Source organism: Pithys albifrons, chromosome 2 (assembly GCF_047495875.1).
Source record: "Pithys albifrons albifrons isolate INPA30051 chromosome 2, PitAlb_v1, whole genome shotgun sequence".
Taxonomy (NCBI): Eukaryota; Metazoa; Chordata; class Aves; order Passeriformes; family Thamnophilidae; genus Pithys; species Pithys albifrons.
Genome location: NC_092459.1, coordinates 33,667,112 through 33,689,592, shown reverse-complemented (window position 1 = coordinate 33,689,592; position 22,481 = coordinate 33,667,112). Strand labels below are relative to the sequence as shown.

Here is a 22,481-nt window from a genome sequence, read left to right as displayed (position 1 = left end):
CTCTTTTTTTCTCATTTCAGATTCAGTTAAAAATTATCTTTGAGCATTTATCTCAAAATGGCTTTTATTTTGTCATTAGTATCTCTTCTCTCCTTTAAGGTTTTCGTTATGAAGTTAAAAGCATGGTCACAAACAATCGAGAAAAAAGTTGACAATTCTGTGTTATTCTTAAAAGCAAGAACCCTCTCTAGATGCTTATATGGCCCTCATCTAGACCTCCTAGTTTATCCCACCTCTCTGACATTATTAAGATATAACAATAGTATTAACAATCATAGTTTTTGGTGACACAGATGAGAATCTCAGTGACAGAAAATGCTGATAGCAATATGGACTGCTTCAGAAAGTATCCAGACCTCCAAATGAAGATGTACACTAGATGTTAATAGAAGTTGCATCACTAATTAAATACTTTGCCTAGCATAAAGTTGAAAACTGTCCTGATTGCAGCAAATAAAGCCACTCTAAATTTTTTGTTGGGTGTAACCAGCAAATTCCAAAACACTTTATATATTTTTTTTCTTCTAGTTAAAAAGAAACCTTCTTTTTTAAAGTCAAGCCACTATAAGCTCCTGTCAGTATTAACAAGAAAAGTTCAGAGTCACTCTTAATGCCAGTAATGGAACATGAAATATTTGTAAATCCCAACAGTTTCTTTCCTCTGAAATCAATTGGAAGTATGACACCAATAACTGATGGTGAAGTAGAGGAAGAACTGTTTGTGTGCCTCTGCTAAGACACGCTTCTAGCTGCCACAAATCACTCCGTTAATGATCAGTTTCTAGGAATGGAAGTTAACATTTCTGTGGCAAATTAAACACAATTTCCAAATAATATTAAAATTTGACTTTATTTGATCAGCAGACTATAGTAATGCTAAACAATGCACTATTATATTATCTTTCTGCCCAGCTCCAGTGTTTATTCATTTGCTACTCATTACTGAATAGAGCTGAGAAGCACAGACACTTTCTCACTATTGGAATATGAGAGTCCTACTTACAGGAACATTTTGCAGACTCCTAATGCTGATTGCTTAGAGTGACATACACTTACATCTTTTTTGAAATTAAATCCCTCTCCATAATCAAACACCTCATTTGAGAAAACCACTGAATCTTGGAATCCAAACATCTCTGCTCTGCAGATAGAGAGGAATTTAATGAAGGAAGTTTAATCAATATTGAAAGCCTGAAAATCCTAACTTCTTTCTTCAGTTAACACTGGCACCACTTTAATAGCTATTTTGGAAGAGATTTTCCCATTGAAAAGATGTCTTGAACTTTTGAGCATTCCCAAGCTTTCAGGCTGTCTAGGACTTTAAAAATCCCCCGGCTGTTAGGTTAAAAAAATAAAGAAGTAGTAAAAAAGCTGCTATTTCATACTGTCACAGACCACAATCCCTCGTCAGTATTCTGCTCCTGGCATAATAAACGAAAATGGTGCCGTGTGTCTGTATGCAACAAAACCCAATTATCACTTTGTGTGCACAAATCTTCCATACTGACTGTACATAGTGTTTTCTTCAGCTAATTAATAACATGCACTGACATCGCCTTCTGAAATTTCTTCTACCGGCAGCCCGAAGTAATTACTACCAGTGCCATTTCATTTAGACCCCACCCACTTAAATCACTTTACTCCAAAACTAAGTTCAAGCAATTTATGGTAATACATGTATGCCACATTTCCCAATACTCCACAGATCACTCCGTTAGGCTTCAATTACACAACAGAATTGTGGCGATATATCCTTTCGAGAGTAGCGTTGGGTTGTAACCAAGACCTTTAGGGTATCTTAGATAACAGAAAGAAAACCCTTCTCGGAACATATTTCAGATGTCTTTGATAACAATAATATCATAACAATATTTTGGAGAAACCCAGTCTATGTGCAGTTTTGGGATCCCTCAGGGCATTATTTTAAGCGTTCACGACAGGACCACGATGCAGACAGGAGAAGCATCAGTGCCTTCGGCTCCCCGCTACCCTCCGTGCCTCGCGCATCCCCACCGGGACAGCCCCCGCCTGGGAGCAGCCCCTGCCGACTGCCCCGCCGCCACCTCCGGGCAGCGGGATGCGGGTGGGGGACGGGGTCACCTGACTGCGCCGGGCCACCGATCTGCGGCGGCGAAGGCAGCGCCGCGCCGGTCCGCGCCGCTCCGTCCCGCCCTCTGCACCGGGGTAGGGGCGGCGCTGCTGCGGCAGTAGCGCGGGGATTAGGGTGCGGGAGGATTAAGCCGCCGGCTGGAAATAGCAGCGTCGGCTGCCGGGCGTGGACGCCCAGCGCATCCCCGGCGGCGGCGGCGGCGGCGGCGGCGGCGGCGACGACGGCGGGAGGGGCAGCCCGCCCCGCACCTGGAGCCAGCGGGGCGCCTCGCCAGCGGGCCGGGGGCGGGCCGGGCCGGGCAGCGGTCGCGGCGGGAGGCGGCGGTGCCCTCCCCGGAGAGGCGGCGGCAGGAGGACGGCAGGGAAGGACGCGTTGACAGGTCGGCCGTTGGCGCTGCCTTCATCCCCCTCTTTTGCCCCCGCGCCGGGATGCTGCATGGCGCGTTTGCCGGCGCGGGGGGCTCCCTGTCGGGGCCGGGGGTGGCGGTGGGGGGAGGCACCGAGAGGGCAGAACATGGCGCAAGGGTGCCATAATCTCCCCCGGGGAGGCGGCGGGGCGGGCGCTGCAGCGGGGCCGGGGCGGCGGCGCCTCCTCAGCGGGCAGGTGCTGAGGGGAGCCTTGCCCCCTGGCCGGGGGGCTCCCCCCCTATTTGCGTGGATCCTCCTTCAGCTGCCGTCATTATTTCCCCTCCATCCGTTCCTTGCAACGCCTCAAATACCCTTCTTCCTGCCCCAGGCGCCTTCCAGCGAGGCAGAGGCTTACACAACGGGGGTGGGGAGGCTGCCCGAGGGACCATTGTGCGTGTGTCCGTATGCCCCTGCCTGTGCGTGTCTCTGCCGTGCCTTCCCCCGGCGATAAACCCGGGATTTCCCCTTCCCCTCCCGTGCTTTCCGCCCCTGCAGAGCAGGCAGCAGCCAGCACGCCGCTCGAAGATGTCGGGTCAGACGCTGACAGATCGCATCGCAGCTGCTCAGTACAGCGTTACGGGATCGGCCGTAGCCAGAGCCGTCTGCAAAGCCACCACGCATGAAGTGATGGGGCCGAAGAAAAAGCACCTGGACTGTGAGCATCCCTTTTTGTTTCCTTAGCAGTGGCCCGGGGCTGAGCAGCCAGCCCGCAGGGTGTTTTAGTGGGCCTTGGAGCCAGCTGGCTGTCACGTTTGCTCTAATCCAGCTTGCAAAGTGTAAGGGTGATGGGAAATCTCCAGGAGAGGATGAGTTATTATTGCATTTCTTCTCATATTGCATAATGCTGCTCCTTCAGCCATTTTTTGTTCTCATGACCTCTTGGTTTTTATCTAGGAAAACAATACGAAGAGTGCCTTGTGGAGCAAGGGCTTGGGAAGAGGGGAGGGGGTTAGACACAGGGTAAAGTGGACACACGCTTGTCACTTCCTGCTTCACTCAGGAAGGCTCGGTATAGGCTGAGGTGTACATACGTACTATGTCTGGAGCTGGCCAAGCACTGGGGTAGGAGTGTGGCCATCTCCACAGCAGAGGTTAAGATGATGGTGGGCTTTTAAATTGCAAGGCACAGGAATAACACTGTGCTGTAGATTGGGACTACTTTTGGAGAGTTTAAGGGTTGATACTGAGGTCCCCAATATCTGACAGCAACTTCTTGAGCTCTCCAGTTGTTTGCATCACGTTTTATTGAAGATGGTGGTGGTTTTGTCTCATAGGTTTATGTAGTATTCTGGACTGGCATTAGCTAGTTAAGCCATGACACAAGGTTGTTTTGTCTCAACAATTAAATTTCAACTGTGAGTCCCTTATCAGAGACACCAAGTAGTAGAATGTTGAAAGAATTCAGTTGCGTGATGTTAATTGGCCTTGTTTACCAGTAGTAACTCTGTCCAGCATTGAACTTGGCAGATCAAAAGCAGGTTTTAATGTCTAAAATTAAGTGGGTTTCCTGTGGGTTTTTTGGACATGGTAAGAAATACTTTAAAGTAAAGATCAGCAGGTTTCATACCAGGCAGTCTCTTGGCTGCTGGCCATTACTAAGTAATGCTGGTGCAGGTGCTTGTAAGTGCAATTCTGATGATGCTGTATTTGGTAAAAGGAGGTAGTATTACTTCTGGAAAATACTTCCAGATTTCAGTTCTGTTGACTTTGTAGCTAACCCTCAAAGTGACAAACAGTATGCTGGTCTGTCACTGTATCTAAATACTCCTGTATATATGTTGAAGAAATGCTGATGTAAGCAGCATTGATTGAAGTCTGACTGGAGTCTAAAATGTTTTTTAAATAGATCACTGGTCTTGATATCATGTGTTCTGTCTTGTTTTCTTGTATATTTGAAAAAATCATCTTGGTTATTGATGTCTCTCCTATGTTATTCTTTAGTAGCTGTCGACACTTTTTAATCTGTAGGTTTTGTCTGCACTGTCCTACTCTATCTGTTACTACAAGCTTTAGCTTAAGAAAAGGGCATAGCCTGTATTTAAGAGCATGTGGTGTCTTTGTGTGTATGCGTCTGTGTATGTATATATATATATAAGAATAAAAATACTGTTTTGGATAGGCAGGTTTAGAGTGAGGTTGAAATAATCTACCAGTGCTCTATTAAGGACTCTAAAGGGTCTGTGTTTGGGTATTGATGCTGATATTACTGCTTTGGAAGGTGTGAGTGTTGTAGAGGTGGAAGCCAGTAGCATTCCATGCAATTTCATATGTACCTGCATGTCAGACAAAACAGGAAGAGAAATTATAATTTCCTGTGAAGATACCTCCCTGCTTATTTTTCCTTCTGTTTCCAATCTGTATATAACAGTTCAGAGTTTTACTGTCTGATATGATTAAGGACAGAATCTTGTCTAAGGGAAATATGCATGTTCAAAATTAAAGACTATAAATTAAAGTTCATGTTTTAAAAGAAGAAATATTATCTGGGTCTTAAAACTGAGGCATGTCCTCATCACTGTGAATTGATAGACAATTTCTTAAACTCTGACGTATGTCTTGTGAGTAGTTGTTAAAATGAACTTTATATATTGTAATGAGAGAGCAAACCACAAGTTCATCCTCTGAAAGAGCAATGCACCTGTGTATACAGGAAATACTATTAACTAGAGATAGATCTGAACTGTGTGGCTAAGTGCATCTCAAATTGAATAAGTAGCATTTGAATGCATGGAGGTAAAACTTGCCAATGTCTTACAATAGTCAAGGGGTGAAGGATTTAGATGATTAAAACTTCAGATACCAGAAAGAGATGGCTGGAGTGAGGCTTTTTTATGAAGAGCTGGAATTCTAATGTTGGTGTTGGGATTCTGTGTCCTTAGGGAACTCCATAATTTTTGTTAGTGTTTAGTAGCCAGGTGTCATGTCACACAACCTCTCTTTTAACTCCCCTGGTTAGCAGTTGGGCTTTGTAAATTAAATTGAGAGGTCAACTATTTAACATGAGGGAAGTAGACCTGTGAAGACAGGATTCAGTGATGTCTGTCCTCATATCTTTTCTGCAGAAGGTATTAGTTCCAGAGGGTTATAGAAAGATTATGGGTGACAGAGTTTGGGGTGTTTTGATTTGGTTTGGGTTGGGTTTTTTTCTGAGTGCTACTTAGGAGTTTTCTCTCAGGAATAAAAAAATATGATGTGAATATGAGTTGGAGGAAGGGAGGAAAGAACAGAATTAATGTGTTATATGAAGAAATGCTGAGCTTCTAAAAGTGTTCACTTTTGTGTGTTTTTCTGTACTTACATATTCAAATACAGATTTTAACACAGAGGCTGCTGTCCTCTGGCATGGACTCTGGCTGCTGCACAGGCTTGTCATGTATAGAAGTACTGAGGAATGATTAGGTTGCTATCATACATGCAGCAAGATTTACTGTTTTGTTGAACTGCAGCTCCCATACTAGTGAATTTTCGGCAACTGCTGGAAGTAATGCCAGATGGCATTAAATGTGCTTCTCTAGTCCCTGTGGGGAGAAAAGGATTGTAAATCTGTACTACTGTGATGGCTTGGGACAGTTGATATGTTAGAGCTCTGACCATTCTGGATTTACCAAAATGTTGTCATCTTAAAGTTGTCTTAAAGTCACCACAATGATATGGATTCATATCCCTCAGCTAACCATGTTGTATTAACTAAATTACAATTAGATGTAGCAAGTAAGGAAAGCCTCCACATGAAGAAGTGGGTATTATCAACTTTATTTTGGTACTATGAGAAGGGCCAGAATGAATGAAAGAGGCAAATGGGCTATGTTAAGGATATATAAACTGATAATTCAACTGGGAAAGTAGTCCTAGTGCACAGCATAGAAATTTCATTCTCAGAATTGTTCTGAAAGTTGTGTTAAGGCTTCACTGAGGGTTTAATTGTGTGGGACAAATAAAAGACTGCTTTCAGCCTCAAATGGTGATGACTGTGATGATATTAAAAGGGAGGTGGTTTTGGAGAAGGGAAATAACTTGACTTTCAAATGTAAAAATACAGAATAAATGAGGAAGAAGTAGGTAGATTTGAATTTGTCTCCTTTTATAGAAGATCTCACTCAGTAACAGATGGTCAAGTTTTTGATTAGAGAAGTGAATTGAAAACTAGTGAGGTTGTTGCATCTACAATTGGTTGTAACGAGTTCCTGTTTCTGAAAATTATAAAAGTGGCTGGGATTTTTCTTGACTTATTTTGTTGAGTGAATTGCTTTGCAACAGGAGGAAGTTCTGGAGTGTATATTCTAGAAAGAGCACACGGTGACCTCTTCCTTCTTCAAAATAATTCTCGTAAAGTAGAAGACCCTTCCAGAGGCCTGATCAAGAGCTAGGAGATGTTTGTGAGAAGTGGAAACAAAGCGGATGAAGATCAGGATTCACTTTTTTGTGGCAGTGGAGATGACTTATGTAGCTGTTGTAATATCTTTCCATCCCAAGTCTAATTTTCCATGTTTGTATGTAGCAAACAAAGGCTCTAAAAGGAAGTTTATAGTTTAATTCATGGTGGTAACTAAACTGCAGGACTGGTGTCAGTATTTTGCTTATACAGATAACTTTTTTCTGCCAACTGGGGGGTTGACCTAACAAGTTTCGATTGCTGTGGTCTCTGGTGTTGAAACAGAAGTGTCTGTTGACCACAAGCAGTGGGTCAAAATGAGCTTTTTTAACCAAAATCTCAAAAATGAGCCATTTTCCTAAGGCTCAGTAAAGATGGAGTTGCTGGGTGCCACAGATTAGTCTTAGAAACCTCTGTCCTATTCCTGAGGAATATGCCTGTCTCTGTTTTTTGGGAAAGGTGTGGGTCAGTGGAGCTATCTTGAGTCCCTAAACTTCAGTGACTGTTAACTTGGTTAAAGGATAAGGTTAACTTGGATGTGTATTTCAGAAGTTGTTTGCTGTTGCAGTGATTTAAGGAGTGTTCTGAGTCTCTTGGCACTTGGGGCCCTTTCCTGATGGGAGTAGCGCAGCTGTACTGCATTGCTCTGCAGTCCAGGAGACACAGCCTTTACAGCTGTGGAAGTATCTTCAACAAGGTTGCCAAGAATGCAGTTCCTGTACATACTGGGCTTAATCCTTCACATTGTACTAATGAAGCTGCTTTTGTATGTCTCACTGTATTTTGTATTGCTGTAATTTGTCACAGTTTGTATGTATGAGAGAACTAACTAACTAACTTTGTTTAAAAGTTACTCTCGAAGGTCAGCTGCATTACCGTGTCTTTGGTTTTGTTGTCGTAGCTGGGGTGAATTTTAAATTGTGAACTCCTCTGTCACCCCAATGAATTATTTTCATACCTGAAAGGAAAAAAATCCAAGCAAGCAATTGTTTTCTTTAATTCATTAATGGATATTGGATTAACACATGTGTTTGTGTGTAAGGACTTGACATCAGTCTTTGTGTGGAATAGTTCTTTCTCTAGGCTTGTGCCATGTCCTTTCTCAAAACACTGTTGAAGACACACTTCATTTGGAGGCATATAGATCTGTGAATAGGAGTAGAAATGCCTTTCTTGGGTAAGGGAGCTAATAAGAAGGCTTTTTAGATTAGTTGTTCTTGAGTATTTAAGTGGCATTAACTTTCAATTCCACTCCACCTCCTGAGCCTCATACTGTTTTTAAGGCATGTGTAATACCAAAAGAAAACTGCCCTTTTAATTAAACTAAGACTTAGCTAACTAATAATTCTTCAAAATATGCTTGAATCAGGGTAGAAGTTTGAACTCATGTTAAGTTATGAATGTTGGAACCTTGTCACGATCACTTGATCTTGTGCATCTCAGCTGTTCTGTGTTTAAGGTGTCTTATGGTTCAATGCCTAAGGAAAGGAAAAGGGAGGATAGGGGAACAGAAAAGTGGGTAGACAGTGTAATATTAAAGTCCTTTTCATCTAAGCAGTGTAACTTGATAAAGATAGATTGACTAGTCCTACCTACCCTCCCCTTGGCATCTCCTCAGCTGAAAGCAGGTATTAGTCCTTTTCAATAGTAAGCAAGATCCTTCTGTTAAATGTGCTTTGTCAAGGTCATGGATGACAAATTCTGGGACAAGTCAGGTCTTTTCTGTTGCACTGACTTCCATTAGTAGACCTTGATAATGGACCAACTATGTATGAGATGGGCAGGTTGATAGTGACCAGAACATAGTTTTAATCACTTCTCTTTGGTAGCTGAGTATGTTTCATAATAATCTTATAGTGTTGCTCCCTTAGATGTGGGTTGACAGCAACTGAACAACTTCTAAACAACAAAACAAATCTGCTGTTTGATTACTGTGGTTTCATCTGTGCCTCTGATTTCCCAGCCTCACTCTTAAACCCTTTATCTTGTGTGCCTGCCTTACATGGACCTGTCCCACTAGTGAGGAATTCTGTGAAGTCTCCAAGAAAATGCTCTGTAGGTGGGATCAGTCCATGGTTCTGTGTCTCTGCCATGTGAAGGATCCTTGGAAGTGCTTAAGAGTAGATGATAGGATAACTTTGAAGGGCATAAAGCATATTGGATGCTATTCATTGTCACTGCTTCTTGGTGTAGAAATTGGTAGTCAGGAGAATTTCTTGCTTTCTTAGTTCCCGCTTTTGAAGAAATGGCAGCATAGCAGAGGCACACCTGCTTCTAGTATTTTTCTGCCACTGCTCAAGAGTCTTGAGACTGTTTTACTCTTCCTGCCCTGCTTACCTTCCCCCAGTACTGGTTGTCCATGATAAGTTTTTGGCTGCAGGGCTGGCCTCTGTCAGAAGAGATCAGGACATGCTCTCTGTGCCAGACACAGCCAGCTCCATAGTGGATCCCCTGCAGTACATGGCTGAGCCTGTCCAACCAGCTTGTGGTATCTCAAATAAAACAAACTTGAGAAAAGGCAAAAAACACTGGATAGGCAGAGGAAGAGGCAAAATGAAATGGCAGAGGGAACATCAAGGTTAGAGGTGGAGCAGGAGGTACTCCATGGTGCTTGAGCAGATATCTCCTGCAGCCTGTGATAGAAACCCCTATTCTCAACAGGCACAGCTGCAGCATCCCCTACTACTACCATAACCTTGCCACATGCACCCAGTATATACCCCCTGCCCCTTAAGAAAAGAAAGGGATAGACCTTAGTCAGCTGTGCATGTCCAGTATTGCTGAAGGAGCTGGATCCAGTGTTTCTGGGGGTGGGGAAAAATTGAATATGAAGGCATAACATTACATCCCTTCTCTTAGCCTTACTATAGCCTAAAGATGAGTCAGTGGTACCAGTCTCATTAAGTTAACATGCCCCATTCCTTTCTGGAACTTCTTTCAAGGCACAGATCAGGATGCTGGTAAGGGTGGAAAAGCAGAAGTTCAGCTGTGGGGAAATACTGGAGTCTCACCAGTGAGTGTCTGATGAACCTTGAATCTCCGAGCTTGAACACGTGGCATGCAGATTCAGAACAGTGTTCTGGCTGGTTTGGTCAGAGGAGTTTAAATACCATGAAAACTAAAAAGCAAGGAATAAAGCAAGCCACGGTCTGAATCTCAGCATAGGACATAGAAAGAAAAGAATGGGTCACCTGGCCCAAGGCTATACCCTGAACTCAAACTAAATGATACAATAGAGGAAGCCGTCCTGGTAGGTTTGCAGTCAGTGCTCTGTAGCACAGGGTTTGCAGCAGTACTTTCATTCCCCTGAGTCAGCAGTATCAGCAAGATTGCAGTGTAAAGCCTCATTGGTAAACTGGCATCAGAGTATCCCACCCCATCAGATTCAGCGTGGCTGCTTGATTTTTCCTTCTGTCCAAAATTTCGCTTGACTGAGAGCTAGTGGCTTAAATTAACCTGAAAAAACCAGATCTTGGCAATTGGTAGAAGGCAATTGGAATATTTGGCAGAGGCTACTTTGTCACTTTGCAGAATATGGTAAAGCCTGCTTTTTCTAGAATCTTGCAAACCATATACTAGGCCCTTAAACCAGTTTTTAATGCTTTTAATCCTGCTGTTTTGATTGTGTTTTCTTTTGCAGAGCTGGTTAAAGACACTTAAAATCAATACAAAACAAGTTTTGCTTGTGTTCCTAAAGTCTTCTCTTTAGATTGTGAAACACGCTGAAGCAGTTGAGAGTTGTAGTTTACTGGGAGAGGGAATATACTAGCCATCTGGACTAGCTTCGCAAGTGCTATTGGACATCAGCCTTGAAATGAATGGAGGTGGAATGCTAGAACAGTACTTCATAGGCTGCTGACAAATGGGGAATCCAGTGGGGATCTGAGGCTTGCAGCTTAGTTGTAGGCATAGTATAGGAAGTGGAAGTGCACAATATTACCAATGACTGCTGGACAAGTCAAGTCTAAATACCTTACTGTTCCACCTTCCTGCCCTGGATAATGTGATCTCATGCTTTGTTTTAGATTATATCTGTATCTTAACTTAGTTTAATGAAAGGGATTGGATGCTAAAAGGTCCTGGTGCTATGCTTACATTGTGTATTTATGCAATTTTTACTCTGGCCATTTGAGCTGAGGCAGCATGTCAGGTGGTTGCCTTTCCTAGCGTCTGTCTTTTCTAGCTATTGATAAAACTCAAATGTGTTGCGATATTTTTTTGTAGAGGAGATTTTGTATGTACACAGACATGATCATGCTTGAAGACCACCAAGAAAGCAATCCCAGCCTGTCATGTGTACTGAGAACTGCAGGTTGCTGACAGGACGTGTCTGCAGCCTGGCTCTGACTCATGGCAATCAACTCTTTTTGATCATAAGCCAATAAGCAAAATTGCCACAGGTAGAAAGCAAGCTGGCAGGAACTGCTGTATTGCAGTAGGGTTAGAGAGCTCTTGACAAGACAGCTGAGCTGTGTGCTTAGCTAAGATTGCTTTGCTGTCTCAAAGAAGGAATGATAAAGAGAGCAATGTTCTTTGCTCATTGTTTTTAGGTATTAAGGGTACTAGGTTGTGGCTGAGATGTGAAACACCTGTAAGGGTGCATTGGAGAGTTCGTGTCCACTTGAGCTAAGCTTATTCTGCCAAAGCACCAAAGGGCATGTCTTTTCAAGAAAGTGTCTTAAACTTTGCTGTCCTGCAGAGGTATAGTCCGTCACTTCAGACTGACTCTTGGCTTGGTGTGAGCACGAATGACACAATGGCAGCGGGTGCTTCCATAGCAGATGGTCAGGGGTGAGCCTGCAGAGCCTGGCAGGCTCCTAGTGCCTCTGGCATAGTTTTGTTAAATCTCTTAAGTCACTCTGGTAGTTTACAGAATGTTCTAAAATGGTCCTCCACAGAAGTGAGAGAAAGACATGACTGCTCAAAACATGAATAAAACATGCTGACTTGTCGCCCACATTCTTTAAATGTATGCAAGTTTACAAGTTTAGAGGAAGGTCCTCAAAATAAGGCAATGATCAGTTACCTTGCCACAGAGCAGGACAGCTCTAACTAGGGTGTACATCTTTACACATATTTGAAGACCTGACATAGATGCACTTAAGTGGGAGCTCAGACTGTTATTGAAAGGACTCTTCCTTTCACTTCTCATTTCAGGGAGTGTAGGACTTGTATGAAAGGGGGAAGCAAGCTGGCCTGCTTCTTGGCTCTAAAGGCTGCTGTTTCTCATTACATACAGGTTGAATGTAGACAAAAGCTTTAAAATATCATTGCATCAGTTCTTTAGCAACCCTGGAGTTTTGAAATCTAACCTTTTTAAATGGAGACTTGGCTTTGGATCTTGTTGCTTGATTCTGGCATCCAAGCTATGGATATTATGCCTGTAGCTCTTAATCTGTTTTATAGCTTCATCTAAACCTATAAATAGGAGAATGTACATTCTGCTAAGGGACAGCAAGCTATAAGTAAGTCAGCATATCTAGTGTGCCAGTGTTTTCAAAACACTTGTTTTATCATGAGTGATGTTTTATTACTGGCATGTTAAACTGGTATTTTCATACGCGAGCCTTGCTTGTGACTTTCTGGTCTTTCGTTCTATGCCACATAGAGTCTTTCTGGTTTTGCTAAGATTGATTTAAACTTCATATTGCTTTGTTGTTTCTGAACGGCAGGAGTGTTAGCAGGCAAAGTTTGCTATGTTTGAAGAAATAAGTGAGTTTAAGAGAGCTGCTTCTTGTTTATCAGGCAGCTGGAAATTGCTTAGACAGTATGTTGAGAAGCTACCTTTCCAATATAATGCTCCATATCGTGTTAAGGAGTTAATCAATACTTCTAGGTGTTCCATTCTAGAGGTCTGACTCAACACAAAGATTTGCTGCCTGCATGTGAGCCTGTGTGATGCATACTAACTTCCCCACTCATCAATAGCTTGATAGGAGATTTTAAGTGCCACTGGCAAATGCATCATGCAGAAGCATTGGTGACTTTGAACTGTTAGTAGCAACTTACTGCTGTCAGGTTTTTTTTTAAAATATTGGTAGTCCTATCTGTGTCTTCTGTCTCTCAGGTGGATGGTCCATTGAAATTTACAGATGTTTTGGGTTTGTTTTTTTCAACATTAAGAAATCTGCAGTATGTGAAAGGCTGCCAGGTTATGTTGAAGAGTTGGGCCTATTGGTAGTAGGTGTTAGCTTTTTCAAAATTGCTGAGGCTTAAACTTGCCTGTCTGTGTGGCAGAAGCAAAGATTATTAACTGATTTAGTACAGGAAAATGGACATAAGTTAATTGCATGTTTGGTTTCATATTTTATTTTTTTTAGCAAGGAGAGAGTAAAGCTGTGTCTGATTGTGAAGGACATCAGTCACTTTTTGAAAAAAGCAGTTCTAGGGCACACCATTTACATGTAAGGCAACTGTCTGGTTTTAGGAAGTCTTATGGTCTTTTTGTTCCTTTATTATAGGTACATAAATATAAGAAAAAATGGATTGAAATTATGGCAATCATGTTACAGAGTACTTGGTGCTGCTTGTAGCTGCGTCAGTGTGCTTCCAAGAGGTCATACTGTTACACTGGCTGTATGGGAGAGGTGTGCATGGCACTTCATTTCTTTTTCCTACAGATATGTCCATGTTTTCAACAGGACTGCTTGCATGGTTGTGGGCATTTAATTCCTGGTTAAGAATTTCAGGTTAAGTCATCATGTGGTATCCACTGAAATAAAAATGGATGCTGAGAATAATCGTGCTGAGGGAGCAGGAAAAACATGGACCATGGTCTGGACCTTGAGCCAGATGTATCAGTTTCTGAGCCTGCCTACTTAACTGTCCTGTTTCCAGCATACAGACTGTAGCTAATCACCATGGCACTGAAGTTGCTTGCACGTTGTCTCATACCCACCCAAGTTACTTTGGTTGGTTGGTTTGTATTTTTTCCCAGTGTGTAACAGCTAAGTAGTGCAGCTGAAACATCAGGCTCCTTCAAATATATTTTTGGTCTCATTCCGATTCGTAGTGTACTACAAATTGCTGTTCTGGGCAGAGTTGATAGACTAGTAACAGTTTCATTTCTACAAGTTTATTGAAACCAATTGGTTTTCTGAGGAAAGGAGATCATTTGGGGTAGAATTCTCAGAATAAAAGTGACAGCAGCACAGACACTGAATAGCTCATGTACCATGCCTCAGTTGATTACCACTTTCTGCCAGATGTGTTTGGAGTGTAAGATCAGCCCAGTATGCAAAGGCTGATTAGAAAACACTGTAGTGCAAAGATTATGGTAAATGTCCCAATGCTCCTGGGACAAACATTAAATCCTTGTGTTTCTAGTGTGGCTGTACTGTCTGGATAAAAGCTGCACTTGGTCCTGTTACTGATATTCCATTAAGTGGCCAAGTGGTAAGAGTTATGCATTTATACAACCAACAGGTATCAACAGGAGTTGGTCACCTTCATGGAAGGGTAATCACAGGCCACAGCTGGAATCCTGGTGTCCAGTTGTGGATGTGCCTAGTGTCAATAGGCAATTGACAGTGCTCATTTAAGTAGTTCTTACTGACTTTTATCCTTTTAAGCAATAATCTTGCAACCCTGTACCACATTTAAACTTGCTTTCTTGTTTGCAACGGGAGCTAGGATGCAGCAGGACTGTCACTTTAATGCTTGCATGGACAGAGAGAACAATTCCATCCCTTAGAGGAAATTGAATAAATGCTTTAAAGGCTTGGCAGAAGATTGACTGGGGGCTACAGTTCATGTTTCTTCTCTGAATTAATGTGTATTTTGGTTAAGACTTCCAGGTTGGAAGTGCGAAATGAAATGTGTTGTAGAATGAGGTCTGATATTTGCCATGCAGGATAAAAGTTCCTTTTCGTGCAAATTATTGGTCAAACGCTACTTGTAATGTTAGTAGTGTTTTTTCAATGTCTCTTCCTCCCCTAGAGTTTGGCATCTAAGATGCCATATTACAATAATCATTGATCGGTGTCCACCAAATGCAAATGGAATTTTGCATATCTTAAACTATTAAGAGCTGTGCAAAAAATGTAGTGCAATGTGGATTTGTGGCTCAGCTCGTATACGCAGTAAATCATCAAATAAAGATCAAATATCCAGATCTACTTGATGTTTCAGAAGCATAGCATAAGCAGAACTGCTCAGTTCTTGTCTTTGAGCAGAAAAATGCATATTTCTGTTAAGATAGTTGGGGAGCAGAACTTGTGTGGAAAGAGGGTTTGGAGTGGGTTCTCTGAGTGAGAGGAAGGGATCATTAAAGCAATGGTTTTCTCATCTTTCCTCTGCTTTGCTGAACTTTTGCCTGAGACGAATTCTTTGGTATTCAAAGTGAGTGAATTCTGTACAAATGTGGTTCAAGACTGAGCTTTTTATGAGTTTGGACAGGGAAAGGATTCCATGCTTAATAACTAATACTGTTCCTATAGTGAAACTGCTTTAAAAAGCTGTGGTGGCTGTAGTTGGGAAGAAAGCAGGCAGCATTCTTGGACTATGGAGCCTTTTCCCCTTTGTTTAGTGTTCCAGCTTCATTTGTGTGAGACAAAAAAGCCGCTTTTGATAATATCTTTCTACTAGAAAGTTTGTGTAGCCTATCTTCTGCTGTTCCAGGTGTGTAATTCCTGAGTAAAATTGAAGCTTTTCTTCTTCTGACTGGTTGGATCATGGATGTCAGCAAGGTTTCAGACTTGGTTCGTAAAATATACTAATTCCTACTTAATTAACAGTCTTAAACACCATACTTAAACCCCTAATGACTGCTGCTTAAATTGGTCTTTTGCAGCTGATCTGAATGTCATCTTTTAGTTGTACTGCTCTCAAGGAGAGAACTCTAATGCAACACTGGAGGCAGTACACACTGTTCCCACCTAGAGGCAGTGGAGCTCTAAGGTCTGGGAACTTTTTTTGTATTCAGACTTCATGGAACTTGAAGGAGTTGCATATGGCAAGATTTTTTTTTTCTTTAGCACAGTGTCATCACACTTTTCTTCCATTATTTGTACTTAGAGAGACAGCTGCCTTAATTGCACCCTTTCAGATCCGTTAGAAGACCACCTAACAGTTCGCTTTTATTTTCCTCTTTCCAAGAGAGCTGAACCTGAGCATCTCAGGAGGAAAAGCCATGTGTATAAATAATTAAGGACTAAAATGGACGCAAATCCAACATAACTGGTTTAATACTGCTAATGATTTGGGGTGGTGTTTACAGATGATTTAAAGCCAAATGTCTTGGCTTGATATGTTGGTTAAGGAGGGATGCAAACTGTATGGAAATGCATGGGAATAAAATCTAGCAATGTTTGTGAGGAGTAGATCTTCTGCTTTGTTTCAAAACAGATAATTAATGAGACAGGAGGTGGTGCACTGTAGTTTTTAAAAAGGAACAGGGAGATAATAAGATGATTCTAAGGCTAATTAAACTCTCAGTTTGAGAAACTGGAGGATGCTCCAAGAGAAATTTGCTGGTACTCAGTCATTTGGCCTGTCTCGCCACAGACTCTTCGTGTGATTGATGGATTCTGCAATAGGCTATGGGTGGTATGGGTATGCCTCTGAGTAGGCAGAGGGGATTGTGTGTAAAAGCTGGCCTTTGTGTGGTTCAAAGGCTGACTGCCCTGACTTCTCAAACTTCAGGATCTGCAGCAAGTATTTGTCTTCACAAGAGTCAGAGATATATTTTGGAAAGAGGATGTCTTTAAGTAAGGCTGGAGAGAGAAGTTAGCAGTCCCCTGAGGGCTATAGCTGGCAGAGTCCTTATAGTGCCTGGAGAGCATGTGCTCAGTGAAAGGTTGTGTTTCGATTTGTTGAATTGGCAAAGGCAAGGAAGTGTCAAGGCAATACCTGAAAGATGCTGGACTTTGATAAAGGTTAGGCTTGCAGGGGTCAAGGTGGGATGTAGCAACCCCTGAGGCAGACTTTTCAGGAGGAAGGAGGAGACAGTGTGAATTGCTATTCAGTTGGGGTCAGTGTTACAAGCCAGATTAAGGTGCATGTGGAGGTGAAAAGAATAGTGAACTTTAACCCCACACATAAATTCCCATCTCTTTTCTGTGGAATTGTTTGATAATCAAAGCCAACAGCATTAAAATCACCTGATGTTCTCATGAACAATTATTGTAGCAGCAGAAACTGTTAACTTTGTTCTGCTTTCCTGTACTGTTTTGGGGTCACTTGTTTATGATCTTTTGTAGACCTGAAAGTTCAGACCTTGCATTGGTTAGCATGACACTGCAGTAGCTTTTTGATACAGTCCTGTGTCTTGCAAGGAAGGACTTGTACTGTTAACTTGCCTATTGATTTTTTTAGGTTGAGGCTTGTAAATTCTTACTTTAAGTTGCTCTAGATTAGCCTGGAATCAGAACAATCCTGCATTTTCTATAGGTTCAAGGCATTATTTAAATACATATAAGCAAGAGAAAAACCTTCTGAAGACTATTGTAGTAGCATTCAGTGTAATAGTGAGGAAGGTCTGTAAGGGGGTTACTGTCAGATAGATTTGGCAAAGTTTAGGAACTGAATGTATGACATAGCTCAGATGCTGAGGCAGCTTGTGTGTTAATTCAGTCTGGAATGACAGCTACTCTTAAGTTGGCACTGATATTCCTCTGAACAGAGAGGTCTTGTGCTCTGCTGCTGTTTCTCTGCATACTGAAATGTAAATTGTGAATAATTAATTTTGAACTGGGAGATCCCAGGTCTGTTTATTAAAGAATTGAGGGCCCCCTCAAAAAAACCAGAACAAAATAAAGATGTATAATCTCTCTCATCTTAAAACAAGAAAAAAAGAGAGAAAAAAAAAAGAAGGAAAAGTCTCAACTAGAAACTACATTTTTAATGAGACTGAAGAAGTCTGAAATTCTGAAACTTTCTTGCTGGTCTTTTTTTTTATGGTCTTACGAGCTTAACAATCATTAAAGGTAGTCACATCTTTTAGTGGTATCTTTAAAGTGTCATGAAGAGCTAAGGTGTCTTAACTTACTTCAGTCTTCCTCAGTTAACCCTCCATCAATCTGTCTCAATTTGGCAGGTTTGTCTTTTTGTTCATGGAGAAATTAATTGTACTCTAGCTTTACCTCTATTCAGTAAATAGTTCGCAGATGTTTTAAGTCTGGGTCAAAAAGCTGGTCTGTCAGAGTCTAAAGCCTGATATTTAGGATTCAGTTACGGTGTCTAAGAATTGACAACCATGTATTTCTTCTACATGCATTGGTTTTGCATCTCAAAACTTGACTAGAAAAGTATATTGAAGTTCAAATTACAATTTGAACAAGGATCCCTAGAGTTAATAAGTATTCAGAATAGCAGCTACCAAAATATGAAGAGAGGAAATAGGAAAAATCATGTACTGTGATATGGCAATTATAATTTAGTCCCACAGTAAACAAATGGATTCAAATGAAGGGTATATAGGTCTTCATTCTCCAACTACTTCCTTTCTATGACAATCACGATGAAGCACTTGCTGCTACTGCAGTATGATTCCTGATTGCTCACTCTGCTTGGAATTTGTATTTGAGCTCAGTGACTGGGTTTGGGGATTAGCTGCCAGTGTACTGGATGGCTGCAGTAGCATAAATTTCATCAGGAAGGAACCTGTAATCCACTTTTTGCCCTGCTTGTGTGTGTCCCAAATGGAATAAACTTTGTAAGATTGCTTCACATGACTTCTGTTGGGCTGTTCTTCCTATGTCACTTCTTAGTTTTACCTGTTTTGTATTAATGTGGCTACCTGTGATTTCCTTGGAAGATTAAAATTCACTGTCTGTTTTGAAAACTAAGTTTCTGTCCAACCAGTAAATGTCTGAATCTGTATCTTTTGAAAATGTAACTTCTAGATTATTCATTGTTACATACTTTCTCTTTCCTTCTACCTGTTCTTCCTTGCCACATTGAAGTAAAATTATTTTTTTCCAAGTCTTGTTTTAAAATTTAGCTTAGCCATCAAACTCTGCTGTCAGTTTGTGAAGTTAGCCATGTTGGTGAGTTGTTCTGGATGCTGGTGATTACTGGTTAAGATGAGACTCTGTGGTGTTGGGGAAAGAAACCTAGGAAACTTGAGTACCATATCTTTGTGGCATGGCTAAATGGGAAACAGCTCAGCAAGAATTACCCCCCCACACACACCTCCCAATCTCTGTTTTCTGCGCTCAGATGATGAGTGACATCTTCATGCATGGTTTAGTTCTTTTCTGTGCACTGAAAGTAGTAGGCTTAAATTTAATCATGCCTCTCTATTTGGCACACTATAATTACTCATGTCCTAAAACATTCAGAGCTGCAGACGAGATGCTGTACCCTCCAGCAGTTTGGAGAGGAGACAGAAATGACTGACTGACTTAAGAAGCAGTGCTGTGGCAGCCTATAGTAGTGCCTTGTAGCCTCCATTACCAGCATTGCTGTGGGTGGACTCCTCTGAGGTTTCATTATCTAACATCCTCCGATGGAATACGCAATTTAAATGTCTTCCATAGAGAGCTACATACTGAAGCCTAGGACTGAAAGCTTCCAAATTTGATGCGTGTTTCCTTATATTGAAGACAAATCCTGTCATCTGCTGTAAAACCTCTGAACAGGGTAAACAGTGAGCAAACCACTTGTGACTTGCTTCTAGGCTTTTACAAACTGCTGTCTTCTATAATGCATTAATCAGCAGTACAGAATAAAAGATTATTGGCCTGTTTGTACTATAAGATCAAGAAGAATTGTTGGAGCTCTGTGAGCTTGAACTGCTGTCATTCAATATCATGGTTTTACTGCTGTAATACTTTGTCTGCAGAACTGCCTCTGCCGAGGGTAGTATTACTGAGGTTATAGAACTCAACCTTTCATTTCAGAAGGTGTTCTTAAAAAAACCCAAGAAACACAACATCCATAACCAAGACAAAAAACATCATTACAACACATATTTTAAATTCAAACTGGGTGAACAATTCACATAATTTTTATCTCTTGTCTCATTACAGAAAATAATTCTCTTGGCCTAAAATTGAAGAAAACTTGCAGTTTTTTGGCCATACAAATGACGATTTTAAACTCAAGCACTGCAGTTTTCCCAAGCTTCTGACTCTGAGCTAGAGATTTCTTGTACCTTGAATAAGTCTGTGTAATAGAATTAAAAATGCCCATGAAAATCACTTGCCATGATTTTAAAAAAGAAAAAAAACACAACACCAATCAAACAAACTAAACCTGAACTTCTGGTTGCACAGCAGTGTGGAGTTCTAAACACATCAGGTGGGTCTCAAGAGCTGATGTGATTCATCGATGTGTTTAGACAGACCCATCCTTTGGACTTTTCCTGCCCTGCAGAGGCAGAATCAGTAGTTCAAGAGCAGACTGAACCTTAACTTTCCACTCTTAGGAGTGTTAATGCTCTGCATTGTATAGGGTTATGTCGGGATAGGAAAGGTGGTTTGTAAAGTGGTGACCCTACTGCCCAAGTGAACAGAACTCCGGTAGTGTGTTTACAGCAGACTTACATAGTTTAGATGTGCAAAGATCAGTCCTCTTTTAAGGTAGTGTATTTGTTAATACTGAATGAGTTGAGTAGTTGGATGAAAATCTCTAGTGTGGGGGCGGGGAAGAAATCATTAAAAATTATTCCTCTGAGGGAAAGTAAAAAATGAGTATTTTTATTAGTAACACAAATATTGCTTAGTCTAGTAGTTAAACTTTTTAACTTTTTCTGCTCAGGTCTTCACACTTAAAGCCTCAGCCCTACAATTAGGTTGGTATTCTGTGCTCTTTGTGTTGCATGAAATCATCTCCTGAAGTCTTGCTAGGGCTGTGTCTAGCATCACATGGGTTTTGGTCATGCAGTTACAGTATGCAGTGCCCGAAAATAGGTAATAGCTTGTAGAAGGTAATTGCTGGCTGCCTAGCCAGAGTCTGCAGGTAACAGATGATGTAGTAAATTACAGATCCTGTCAGTAGATGTGTAATAGAGATGGTAGTGGAAAGCTTGCTGCCCTACTGTTTATGATTTAACTACTTATCTTAATTTCATGCATTCTTTTCATGCAAATCTACACCTTTCTAATGTTAAAGACACAAAGCTGTATTTTACTGTTGTTCCCTAAGGCAGTCTAATGTCTTATTTCTTCTGTGTAAGGTGCAGTCGCTTGCAGAAGACTGTTATTCTTCAGTATAAACTAATGTCTGTCCTGGTGTTCTTTCTCACTGTTGAAGAGGTCTTAATGCATGTCTGAATGCAATTTTCTGCTGTCTGGGTCTGTAGAGACCTTAGGAGGTGTGCTGAAGCCTGCTGATGACATTAACCTCTAGGATGTTTAGAGTATCTGTTTCTGGTGGTACATCTAATGACTGATGTGACTGGGTTCAGTGTGCTTGATGTATCACCTGTAAGTGAAGAATTCAGTAATACTTCTCTAAGTCAGCAGTAGTGAACTGCCACAATTAACTTGAAAACCTGCAAGCTTTAAGGTTATGTGATGTTGTGCACCCTAACTTCATCTGGGATAAAGATGGAAAAATTGTTTGGTTATAGCTCAGGACAGAATTGTTGGAAAACTAGTATCCTTAGATGGGTTAGACGAGTGTTTTGTTTTGCTTTTATTTCAGTGTGAAGTGTAAGCACTGAACTTGTTGTTTGTCATAACCATGGCCTGCAGCCTGATGGTCTGAGAACTTGGCCATGCTGCAGACTTTTTTATCTTACTTGTAGCACCTAATGCTTTCCTTTTCTCTTTCCTACAGACTTGATCCAAGCAACTAATGAAACAAATGTGAATATTCCTCAGATGGCTGATACGCTTTTTGAGCGAGCAACGAATAGTAGCTGGGTGGTCGTATTCAAAGCCTTAGTTACCACACATCATCTAATGGTTCATGGAAATGAGGTAACAGCACTCTCAAGACCACATTGACACTGAGCAGATTCCAAGCCAAAAATATTACTGATGCAAAGGCATCTCTTCTGAACCAGTAAGGACCTGAGAACAAAGGGCAAGAATGATTCTTGAAAAGAAAACTTATCTTTAACAACATAGTTGAAGGCATGCCGATTACTTGTCTCTCCATTTATAAAATCGTAACATAAGACCAAGACACACTCTGTTGCAGGATGTTGACAGTTTATGTGCTATCTGAAAACAGAGATGCACAGGATTGAACACTACCTGGGATTTTTTAACTAGGGTCAAAGTTGATGTTCTGGCACATGTGTACTGCCATCCAAGTATCTGCCCTTTCTCTGCATGAGCATTAAAATCTTCCTCTGTATGCGCATTAACACCTTTCTAGAGCTGTAAATTCAGCTTAGTACCCTTTTTGATTGAGTTTTCCTTTCCCTTCGTTTTCATTGACCTGTATAAACAGATACATCTGCATAAAAGCAGAAAGCATATTTACAGAAGATAGGAAATGTTTTCATGCAATGAAGTTCTCACAGTGTAAATTTCTATATATTTTCATTCCAAGTTTTGGCTAATATTCTCATCTGATTAACTATTTCAGCCTGTTAATCTCTGTACTTTGTGTAGGGCCTTGCTTGTTACTAAGACAGGCCCTCAGCTTGGCTGAAACTGAAGGCTGCTGGATTGAGAAGTCTGGGACTAGCCTGGCT

At 41.4% G+C, this 22,481-nt stretch overlaps 1 protein-coding gene across 18 annotated transcripts in view; it reads left to right on the top strand.

Annotated features, from left to right (window-relative positions):
- Positions 1-2,129: 2,129 nt before the first annotated feature.
- The window catches only part of SNAP91 (synaptosome associated protein 91), a 68,539-nt gene continuing 48,187 nt past the window's right edge, over positions 2,130-22,481 (top strand). For 4 of the 18 annotated variants that reach the window (XM_071548690.1, XM_071548688.1, XM_071548687.1 and 1 more), the window contains exons 1-3: positions 2,131-2,489; positions 3,013-3,172; positions 21,614-21,756. In XM_071548690.1, the coding sequence (XP_071404791.1) occupies positions 3,043-3,172; positions 21,614-21,756 (273 nt within the window). In that variant the 5' untranslated portion in view covers positions 2,131-2,489; positions 3,013-3,042. Of the gene's footprint in view, positions 2,490-3,012; positions 3,173-21,613; positions 21,757-22,481 lie in introns of all 18 variants that reach the window. The other 14 variants (XM_071548701.1, XM_071548693.1, XM_071548696.1 and 11 more) reach the window with 7 other exon arrangements.